Source organism: Asterias amurensis, chromosome 13 (assembly GCF_032118995.1).
Source record: "Asterias amurensis chromosome 13, ASM3211899v1".
In the NCBI taxonomy this organism is placed as follows: domain Eukaryota; kingdom Metazoa; phylum Echinodermata; class Asteroidea; order Forcipulatida; family Asteriidae; genus Asterias; species Asterias amurensis.
The window spans coordinates 17,723,802-17,736,099 of NC_092660.1; the positions used below are offsets into that span (position 1 = coordinate 17,723,802).

The 12,298-nt window shown below is 37.5% G+C and overlaps 1 protein-coding gene across 1 annotated transcript in view; it reads left to right on the forward strand.

Annotated features, from left to right (window-relative positions):
• LOC139945780 (cytosolic carboxypeptidase 6-like) overlaps window positions 1-12,298 on the forward strand; it is an 87,804-nt gene that overhangs the window by 33,665 nt on the left and 41,841 nt on the right. The window contains exon 5 of the mRNA XM_071943198.1: window positions 9,653-9,869. Within this exon, the coding sequence (XP_071799299.1) occupies window positions 9,653-9,869 (217 nt within the window). The remainder of the gene's footprint in view (window positions 1-9,652; window positions 9,870-12,298) is intronic.

Below are 12,298 nucleotides of genomic sequence, written 5' to 3' on the forward strand. Positions count from 1 at the left end.
ATTGTTCACACAAGCCCCTCTCACCTGGCCCAGGCTCTTTTGGAAACCGATTTGATCAGTCTGGTCATAACGACGCAATGTTGCTCAACACGTTAGTGTTCGGCTGTGCTTTATTCAGTCCCCTACGGCAATTCATGTGATAAAGACATATATTCACTCCTGCCTTTACACAAAATAAAACATGTTTGCAGGGGTGCGTGATGGCCGTTTTTTCACCTTCCATTAGCCACTTATTTTTCAATTTTTGAGATAGTCCCCCACGAGGGGCCTGGGTTATTGTCTTTAAAGTATTCATGTCGTCCTTTTGACAAAATATCTGTCAATGTATATCCGTATTGTGCGTTTTTTGTTACATTGTTGATTTTTAATGAGAATCCACCTCAATATTTGGTTGATTAAATATTTGATTAAACCAAAGATTTCATTTAAACATTAGATAAGTTTTTAAAGGTAAACACTGTAGATTTTGTAGGTACAATAATTACATTTTTTGTGCTGCCAGTTGACAATATGAATGGGATTATCGGATCGATTTGGTTTTAATCGAAATATCGATATATCGCGATATATCGCGATATCGCGATATATTGATTAAGTATCGCAATATCGTGATGTATTTCCTAGCTGAGACATCTTGCTAGGTTTGGAGTAAAACCAGAAGAATAGGTCATTAGAACACCTCTCGTATGCTATGACTGTCTCTTCTACAACTTTCACTGGGAGTTTGAAGACTGATGATGTCAAATTTAATTAATCGCCATTATATTGAATATCGCGATATATTGTCGGCGATTTATCGTGAATAAAATAAATCGATATCGCCCAAGCTTAGCCAGTAGACAACATGAATGTGATCGTATTCATTACAACCACAATTTTCTCTCTAAGGACAGCATTCGCTTTATGGTTACTACCAGTACAATGTGATTACTATAAGCAGTGCAAGATGGTTACTATAAGAGTACAATATTATGGTTATTACCAATACAGGATGATTACTAAAAATGAAACAATGGAGAAAAAACATGCAGTTATAGATTTCTAAGAGCTTTTGGGAACAGTTACTAGCCTTAGTACAAAAGAAGTAGATAACAGAACAGGTCCACTTCACAAAGCTCAAATTAATCTTAATTGTGAACCAAACTTAATTGATGGGCAAAGTGTGTCTGTACAATTTGTTCCTGGTATTCTGAACAGAACAAACTGGCTCTGCTTAGAGCCACTACTCTAATCACAAAAGAGATTCTTACATGGGGTGCGTTCCACTCGCGCAAACGTTGCCAACAGTTGCGCACGTTCGCCAACAATTTCAAGGGGAACGAGTTGTTCGCTGCCACCGTTGGCGAACGTTGGCAACTTTAGGCGAACATACTTCGGAGGTGTTGGCGAGTGGTTTTTAAAATGGCGGACAAGCATACGGTATTATTTCTTTGTCACAAACATAATTACATTGTATTTTTGGTAGATGATAATGCAGATTTGGAATAACAAAGTATATTAGTTGATTTAATGATGTCAAAAAGAGCACTATTGCAGCAAAAACAAAGTTTTTAAAAAACTACGTATGGTGCGCGCCATCTTCATTTCAGGGCGCTGCCATGTTGACATCGTATATATGCACCAATCGTTCAAAAGATAAAAAACGTTTGCGGGAACAGTTGCGAGTCGTTTGCGCGAGTGGAACGCACCCATAGTGTCACTGCAAACTTTACTTACTTGGCATCCTGCTCATTAGTGCCGAAAAGTGATTTTTTAAGCAGTATTTTCTTGAAATTTGGGAAATTGAGTTACAACTTCTTGAACTTCTTGTAGTAAATGATAAATATCTAACAAAAGAGCGGTGTGCATAAATTGGTTGTCGCAACTTTGAAATTGGGCCCTGATGTAAAAAATGTCAGTTTTTGTTAACTGAAATAAGATGTCTGATTTGTTATTGAGGTCAGTTCTTTTGCCTGATAGGTTAACAGGGTCAGTTCTATGTCTGATTGGTTGTTGAGGTCAGTACTTTCGCCTGATTGGTTATTGATCAAAGTATTTGATCAATAAGTATCAGTCCATTTACATGAAAAACAATGGGAATAATAAACAATGTTATTTCTACCCTTCCTTTTCTTTCAGTTTGTGTTCAACTTCCCTTCCTACATTTTTAACAGAACCGGGAAGAAAAGGGCCCACCGATAGCACTTAAAAAATCCTCTCGGAAACACACATTTATTTCTCTGTGGAGGGGAGGAATATTGGGTGTCTCCCCATAGGCTGTTATCGTAGCTTAGATTGTTAGCTCTGTTGTGATATCAAATTTAGAGGCAGTTATATCTTGAGCTTGGGTCCCCGCGGCAAAGTCGATGTACTGCGCTCGTTTCTTCCTTTTGTCCGTGGCTTCTTATTAATGATTACTGCACAGAACAGGTGAACCAGAGGTCTGAACACACACACACTCTCGCTCCCTCTCTCTCAATGCCTTCATTACCCCCATTATACTTTTTGGAAAATCAGGTAACATTCTCTTGAATTTCTTGCAGTTAAATGATAAATAACCAATAAAAGAATGGTTCGCATTAATCGGTGGTCACAACTAGAATCGTTAAACAACAATAATAATAATAAAGAGAAATTTATAAAGCGCAAAAACAATTGCAGAAAGAATCAGCCTCAAAGCGCTGGAAAAGAACAATAAAAGTCTGGACCAGACAAAATTTATACAAATCAAAGTAAAGACCGCAACAAAAGTAACTCGGCTGTTGTAAAAGCACCTATAATTTTAAAATTGTTACTCGTATCCTGAAAATGAAAATACCAGGAGACGGCACATTTAATTACGGTGATTTTGACACCTCGTTTGTTATAATCGGTCGAGTATTTTTGTCGCAGTAAGTGCTTACAGGTGACAAGTGCCAATTTCCATTGTTGCAGTAACTCCTATTGACAAGAACCGCTTTTGAAAATTCCTGCTATTAGCTTCACGCTGAATCAGAGGAGAGACGATCATGTCAATAGGAGTTTACTGCAACAATGGAAATGGGCACTTTTCACCGCGACAACAATACTCAACCAATTTTCACAAACAATGTGTCAAAATCACCGTAAATAAATTGTACGTCTCCTGGTATTTTCATTATATTATAATTATAGGTGCTTTTACAACAGCCGAGTTACTTTTTTTTGCTGTCTTTATTACACAGTAAACAATTTTTAAGGAATCTAGATACAAAAAACTGGCAAACAATTAAAAAGTTAAACAACCATTTTAAAAAGATGAGATTCATAAAAGTTAAAAACAATGTCATAGTCATAAATACTGGACAGTAAAATGGACACAAAACAGCATTTTCATTTTACAATGTAAAAATTACGCCAATTCAAATTTTACAATGTTAAAAAATACTGCTTCAAAAGATTGAGTCTTAAGGCGACAGCTCGATGGTGGGCGACTCGTTGATGGTCGGTGGCAATTTGTTCCAGAGTGAAGGGGCTACAATGCTGAATGCTCTACTGCCATACAAGCGAGTCCGTGGAGGAGGGGAAGGTTCTTGCAGAAGATTTAGAGATGAAGACTGTAGAAGCTGGAGTTTAAAACTGCATAGCACTATTTCCTGAGACACAGACAGTCAAAGTGTTTTTTTTCCTATAATTGCACAATGAACTGTCTGAATCTTTTTTTTCGGAAAATGTAATTTTGTATTGACCTTTGCAAAGGGCACCACAGCAAAAGCACAGAACCACAGCAATTGAATTGATGTGGGGGCTGTAGGTTAACTCAAGGCCTGCATGCTAAACTGAGCAGAAAGTTCTTTCTCATCAGATTCTCAGTCTCGTTAAATAAATTCTGGTCCAACAAAAGTATAAGCGAGAAACTTCAAGGATTTCCCCTCCCAAAATTTGATATTATGATGTTATTCAGAATGTTGCAATTTCAGATTCTGTATAATTTGTTCCCGTTGTCATTTCCATTTAGACTGTCAAACAAAAACAGCATAGGTTTACAATTTCAAACTTCACCCCAGGTTTGTTTGATTACGTATCAATCTACCGAGATTTTCTGAGAATGACAAGTGGAAAGGTTTTTCAATTTTTTTGTGTCTAGAAGTCAAAATGTTCAACTTCTAATAAATATAGGAGCTGTTTGTAGTGCAGGATCGCCAACGGATATATAGCGCTGTTTTCTCAGGCAGGTGACGATTGTTCAGAGGGATTTATAGCTGGAATTGTGTATCGCAAAATGCCTGTTGGAATGGTGTATTTGAGAATTTACGCATAATCCGCCCGAAAGGCGTCAGTGTTGTGAAGACAAAAAGTCAAGGTCTTGTCTAAAGGTTTATAGCATGTACGGGCGAACGTGTAAACTGTCATGAATATTGCTTTGGGTAATAAAAAAGACAGAATGAAGCATGTCAAATCAACACACACGGCTGCATTTCATCCTAAAATAAGCATTGCATGAAATGAAGCAAACCGAAGAATTCAAATGAGATTAAATTCTACAAAAGTGTTTATTGAAGAGACGTAGTACATTGGTGGGGGGGGGGGAATACGGGAAAAAATGATAAAAAGTACAAAAGTAAATTTGAAAGCGGGAAGTTTATTACCCCCTCGTAGTACGCAGATTGGCAAACAACCGATCTATAATTCTTACTGAATTTAAGCCGTGCAGTCAGGGAAAGTCAAGGCAATGTTACGCATTGCTCGGGGCATCGGCGGGTTAGTTTACGCCGGTCGCTATCTCTCGTGGTGGCGTTGGCCCGAGGCTCAGGATGCATATTGTGAATAATGTGGGAATCATCTACCCTCCCTCATTGCCTCTACACAACCTTTTTAAAGGGCTGGCTGGGTCACCATCGTCAACCACTATTTGAGCAGAAATCACTGCAGAATCTTTGGGTTAATTTTGCTTTTACTACCCTTTAAGCTCCCCTTACAAAATTACTTGCTGATGTGTTGTAGGTTTTTTTTTAGAAATTAAAAAAAAATCACAATTTATTTTCCGTCTCAGTGAGATGGATTTACGTGACTCTCCTGAAAACATTGCTGATTCACAATCATCAATGAACATTTCAGCAGGAATATTATCACAGCAAAATCTTTTGATTTGGTTTGGTTTTACTACATATTTCCTAAAATATTACTTGCTAAGGTGCTGTAGTTTTTGAGAAATGAGTAAAATAATTTCACAAAAAATGATTTTAGCATGTACATCAACGGATTTACGCAACTCTACTGTAAACTTTCTTGGTTCACCTTCATCAACAAATCTTTGGGCAGGAATCATTGCGGAATATTTTAGTTGGCTTGGTTTTACTACCTTAAACAGCTTAACAGCTTGAACCCTTGTGATATTGGTGAATCTTCTTTGAACAATTGATTTTGGTTTTTGTTTGGTAAAGAGGGTCGGGCCTGTATGCTTCGTTTTTGAAAGGGCAAGGGCACCAAGGCATTTTCTCTTTGGCAAATGGCACCCTATGAGGAAATTGTAAATTTCTGCTAGAGCATTTCAAGGGCACCAAGGCAATGGCAAGGGGCAACGGAGGCAATCGCCTTCATTGCCTACGTGAAGCGCCAGGCCTGGCAGGGTATTTATACAATAGCATAGAGTAAAGGGGTCAAATGTAAGAGTTACCAGTTGTGTAAGTTTTTCCCCTTAAAAAAAAAAGCATTTTGGGGTATGTGTTCATGGTGTTAGGGGAAAGTCAGCACATGTACCTGTATTATACAACATGTAAAGGCTAGTAAAATAGCATACAATGTATTTGCTTGTGATGTTTTGCCCTTAATGCCTGCCCATATGTACGTGGATGTTAGTGAGCAACGCCACCTTTCTTTACTGAAAAATAACGATGCATGATTCATTGAAACTAGATTTAAATTTCTAGACTAAAATGCAACACGTGTAAAATGTTTACTGAAATGCAAAGCCGGAATCCCACAACTTAACATGTAGACATATTTTGGAACTAATAAAATAAGATAAAATGATGTTGGTTTCAGTGCAAGCTGATGTAAAATCTTGTGATGTCAGAGTTGTTCTAATTTCACAAATGGCGTAACAATTACTAGCATTTATGCATACAAGTGCTTATCTGACGTTGGGAAAACCAACAAGCTTTTACTTTGATGGATGTTGCACACAGATATTTAAGATTTGAATTCAGTGCGTACGTAGCGGATGCATGTATCGATCAAAAGTATGTGCTAGTTGGCCGACTTGCCAAGTGCTTAATTTAGATGTCAGGCCTTTCTGTGGCACATTCTTCTCCCTGAGGCTGACAGCATACACCATGAACATAATACAGCATGCCTTCAGGGAGGCATTATAAGCAATTGCCCCCAAGCCCATGGTCATTGCCTTGCTGCCCTTGAATCCGGAAAAAATGTCTTGCCCTGACAAACAAAATTGCCAGCCTGTACAACCAATAATGTTCCAATACAAGCTCACATTTCTCATTCGCAGGTGCCCTTTGCTCATAAAAAAATGCCTTGCCCTTACAAACAAAGTTGCTGGCTTGGTGCATTCATGCCCTTAAAGTACAGGATAAATATTTACAAGATACAAATAATTGACTATAGTTCTACACACACTGGCAGACAACATAGGAAGTTGCCTTATGCCCCTGGTCAATGCCGTACTGCTTTTGTGCAATTTCACATTTCTCTCAGCAACATGCTTCAACAGCAGGCCTTCGAACATGAAGGCAATAGAGGCAAATTGCCTTGATGCCCCTGGGCATTGCTCCTGGTCATTGCCTGAACTCGCTGAAATTCAAGCTCTGTTTTTTTTGGTCAGAGTTTGGGATTGGTCGATTTCACAAAACTCTACCTATCTAAAAGACTAATCTTAGGACTTAGGACGAGTCCCAACCCTGCACTGTAGCATGCAGACCTTAAGATTAATCCTAAGTTAGGACGAGTTACTCGTCCTAACTCGAGATAAGACGAGTCCTAACTCTTTGTGAAATCGACCCCTGGTCTTGATACTTGTGTCCTTACACAAGATACCTTGATTGTCTTTCTGCTGGGTTGTAAAGCCAATTAGCCATTGGTATCGTACGTTGTGCGATGCACATAAAGAAACCTAGTACACTTATTGGAAAGGTGTTTCTGGCAAGGTCTGGTACCGAAATGCACCACCTCACTTGGTATACCTTTAAGGTTGTGTTATAGTTGCTATGCCTAGTAAAAGTCTTTCTTAACAAGCTCAACCAAATTGGATATTTCGTGCCAGGAGTGTCATTTATGGTGCTTAATAATGTACAGTATTAATATCAAATTTATTCTTAAAATCAATGATGTATTTTCCTTTTAAAGTTAAAGTTAGAGAATGACTTGATGAAGTCGTTATTCCAAAGGTTTTTACAACTGCCGCATAATGTGTCATTACATCCAGTGGTAAATCTCACTACACTCAACAGCTGTTTGGTATGAGTCCCATCTCGTCTTAATTGTCAATGCATAGCTAGCAGGGTAGGAGCCTTTGTCATCACACCATCAAGTGTACATCGTAGTAATATGATCATGTAAGAAATATAATATTGAGGGACCATCAGGTAGTAATGATTGATATTCTAGCATGAATAGATCATGCGCGTATTCATTTTTGGGACCACTTTGGTCTTTGAGGTGTAATGATAATACATCTGCTTTAGCATTGCATGGGTCATGGGTTCGAATCCCTCTGTGTATGGGTTTTATTTCCAAAGGACTCGGGGAAAGTACTTAGTACACAGTGCTTTACATTTGGTGTATGGGTGAAACCGAAAGATAACCACTCTATACTTAGTTTTGGCTGTAACAACCAGAATAAGCTGGTAAAAAAAAAAAATTTAAAAAGGTTTTCAGATATTTTCTTGAATATTCATTTCAGAGGGAACTATTGCACCCAAAATAATTCTATTATGACCTTCAGGTTTAGTAGCCTTTCAGACTACAGTTAAAGGCAGTGTGGACACTATTGGTACTTACTCAAAATATTTGCTAGCATAAAAACTAACTTGGTAGTGAGCAATGGAGAGCTGTTGATTATATAAAACATTGTGAGAAACGGCTCCCTCTGAAGTAACATAGTTTTTGAGAAAGATGTAATTTCTCTGGTAAACTGTTTAAATTGATTATGAGACCTCACTCTTGAGGTCTTGAATTCAACCATAGAGGAGCACACAACTTCATGTGACATGGGTGATTTTTCTTCCTTTATTATCCCGCAACTTCGACGACAAATTGAGTTCAAATTTTCACGTTACTTCATGCATATGTTGAGATACACCAAGTGAGAAGACTGGTCTTTGACAAATTACCAAAGGTGTCCAGTGCCATTAAACAATGATGTACATGTATATAACCTTTGAATTAAGTTCATTCAATAATAACAACATATAAGTAAAGGAGTGTTCAAGCTTGCTTCCATGGAAGAGCTAATAACAGAAAACTAAGGATGGAAAAATTCTGACCAGAACTATTTCCATAGCTTAGTTTTCGCTCAATTTATTAAAGCACATACGCTATCTTTATTGACATTTTGAAACATTATTGAAGCAAATGTATCAAAATTCTCAAGGCAGTTCCATAAAATTTAGGAATGAGTAGGGGGAAAAGGCTCCATTATTTCCCCTGAGAAAACATAAAGCTATTCATTTGTTACAGTTTTGCCCACCGCTAAACATCCTTTTCTTCTGAGTTTCTTTAATAACCCTTTCAGTGACACCAATAAATGCTTATTAGCTTGTAAACATTTGAATGCAGTGCGTGCTGAAACTCAGTCCGACTGTCTGAGGAAACAATAACCTTTCTTTGACAAATTTCTTTGATTACACGAAAGAGAGAAAGAGAGAAAGAAAGAAAGAGGAGGAAAAAAAATCACCTGAAGGATTTCCCTGCGACTTATTGAATCAATCTCGTTCCACCACATCCATCACAAAACATTTGAGGAACTAATTTCATTAGCTCGCGCAAAATTGCATATAATTTTGAAATATGGCTCATGTTTTTACGCCAAAGGCTAACTGCCCCCCTACCCAGAACAACGTAACCATGCTCGATAATTTGTGGGGGTCTTGTCGAAAGCGATGGTGTGCCAAAGGGGGGAGTTGGTAACCTCACATCTCAAGCTTTGTGTTTTCACTACGAATGATCGTGTCTTAATTTTACGCATAGCTAATGTATGTGCATGTGTATTGGGTGTTCATTCATTATGGCGGTATTAGTTACATATAAATTCAATTCAAAATCCATGTTTTTTTTCCCGTATTTTCATTTGGTTCTTTACTTCAAAAATAAACTGGGAGGCTTATGTCTCAAAGTGAATTAAGCTCTTAAGTTAAAATGTAAATGGTGTATGTAGGTTCAAAAATGGAATTTTAACAATTATTTTGCACCCCTAAATAGCAGTCCATATTATAACACAACCTTTTAGAAAAAGAAGATATACAAAAGAAAAATGTATAAAAACAAATATTTGTTTTTATTTAATAATAAAAATATATATAAAAAATAGCCCAAATGAATCTCCATTTTTAAAAGCATAGAATAGATTTTGTTCAATCCACAATAAATTTATTATGCTCTTTATAGTTCTCTACATTTCACTGTTTGTTTTTCTTTATGAAACCTTTTTATGTCTGAATGAAGATTATAAAATATTTCTTCTCTTTATGTTTCCATTTAGGCAAAGAATTCCCTCTAAGAATGTTTATTACTACCGATGCCCCGACCACCGTAAGAACTATGTCATGTCGTTTCCATTTGCGTTTGACAAAGAGGGCGACACATACCAGTTTGCGTACTGTTACCCGTATTCCTACACAAGGATGCAGACGTATCTTGCTGCAGTGGAGAAAAGGAAGTTGGACTATTTCAATCGGGAGCTGTTGTGTCTGAGCGTGGTAGGTAAAATAGTTTGTTATGGGGCGCTGTTTTTCATTTAATTGTCAATAATGTTTTTAAGATGTGTCAATTTTCATGGTTTTAAAAACCACGATTTGTAAACCATGACTTTGATGCTTCATTTTTCATGGTTTATAAACCATGTTTTTAAGATGCCTCAATTTTCATGGTTTATAAACCATGATTTTTAAATGTTTATTGCATGTTCATGACTTAAACACAAAAAAATACTTTACTGATATGTAAACCATAAAAAGGATTCGGTAACATTTTCACTAGTTTATACATCTAATTGCTTTAATGGTGAAAACTTGTCAAAAAAGTGCTAAACAATTAGTTGACAAACGGAGCCCCATAGTTTGTTGTCAAGTTTCATTTCAACCACCTGGCTTTACCGGAGGGCAATGCTACAGTGTTGGTTTACTGGCCAACAACTTCAAATTCAGGAACATTAGCTGAACAAATCTATGAAGGGTTTCGTTTTAAAGGTGAGACAGGTAAATTTCAGAAAGTGCTTTGTTAGCCAAGGTTCGGACAGGGTGCAACAGACCTTATACATTGACGCCATTCAATTCATTTAAATTTATTCTGGTTGTGAAGCCAAGGACCCTCAAGTAAGCGAATTTAACCACTGTACTAGCCTAGAACCAAATGGAGGGTTGATAGGGAAAGAAGCTTTGGTTTTAGATGTGGGAGGAAAACCCAGAGAAAAAGTCCTAGGGATAACCCAAGCAGTCTGGTGGGGACTGTTAAAGCCCAATCCACATAGTGCCCCGTGCGAGATTCGAACTGGGGTCAAAGGTGATAAGGAATGATACCACTACGACAACCCAACCACCCAAGGTAAACAATGGGAGACTTTTGGGACTCTTGGTGGCAGCAGACTTACCAGGTAAAATCCATTGTTCTCGGTCATGTGCGCACGCTCAGAACTACATAAGCAATGAAAATTTACCTGGTAAGTCTGCTGCCACCTAGTGTCCCAAAGTCTTGCTTTGAAACTCACAAATTTGTATGTCGTGTACAAAGGATTGGCCGATAACAAAACCTCTGTTTGGGCCTCAACTAGGTGAGGGCATCCTACTCAAATGATATCATATTTAAAAGTAGGATTTTGAAATTTTTGCATGGTTGAAGTATAACGAAGACTTGCGGTAGCGCCATGTGAAAATCTTTTTTGAGTAGTGTTGGTTCTGAAAAGAACTGGTGGTTAACGACGCAACGTTTCGATCAGTATGCTTTGATCGTTCTCCTGCTTATCAAAAATAGGTTACCAGCTAGAATACCATACATTTACCATTGCTGCGACTGGCACCCCACTAAACTCTTACGTAGCAAAGACATATGCTCAGCAGAAATATCTACTTAGTGGCTTTATGAAATCGGGCCCTGTTGCTGAACATGAAGAAGTTAACAAGCTAGCTCCAGACACTTGCCCCCTATTCTTAACAGAATGAACTTGCCTAGGAGTGTTTTCTTCTTCTTCTTCAAAAGCCTTATTAAATTTTGTAGTGAGAGTACATGTACACCTATAAATGTTTAAGTGCCCATTGAAACCTTCAAACTACATTGTCGCCGATAGAGTTCTACCCTTTAAATTGTGAGCATATCATTTTATCTAATCAGCCAGTAATCCAATATTTTCCCCCTCCTTCTCCCAAGCGATTCCCATTTGCAAACCAGAACCTGCCTCCCAAGTTTTTATTTTATTTAGTTTATTACATATATTTCTTTATATTGTTCGCTGTTCCCGAATCGGGAAAGTAAATCTTCGCAGCTTGATTGACATCTCAAAGTCAGTATTGACATTCTGCTCCGGTATATTTGTCCCTTGACTGTGTTTTGGTCGAGGCCCAAGGCCGGCGTTATAGGATTACTGTCATGGTGGTTCGTCCATCATCTTACGGGTACCTCACAGAATATTGACAATTGTCTTCAACCCTCATGTGTATTCTTTTATTTCAGGGACATTCAAGGTGAAAGTTCCGAACTTGAAATAAAATATTTGATTATAAATGCAAAGTGGTTTGGGGTAAAAGTGTTACAGCTTCTTGTTGAACACAAATTGTTTTGGCGAAATTTAAGTTTAGAAAGCCCTGATTTCATTAGGGAAAAGCATTACACTCTTATTATTAATTTTATCGGTTTAAGGACAAACTGGAATTTACTTATGATTGGAATTTGTTTTATTATAAATGCAAAGTGGTTTGGGGTAAAAGTGTTAAAAGTTCTTGTTGGACACAAATTGTTTTGGCGAAATTTAAGTTTAGAAAGCCCTGATTTCATTAGGGAAAAGCATTACACTCTTATTATTTTTTTTATCGGTTTAAGGACAAATTGGAATTTACTTATGATTGGAATTTGTTTTATTATAAATGCAAAGTGGTTTGGGGTTAAAAGTGTTACAGGTTCTTTTTGGAAAGGCAAA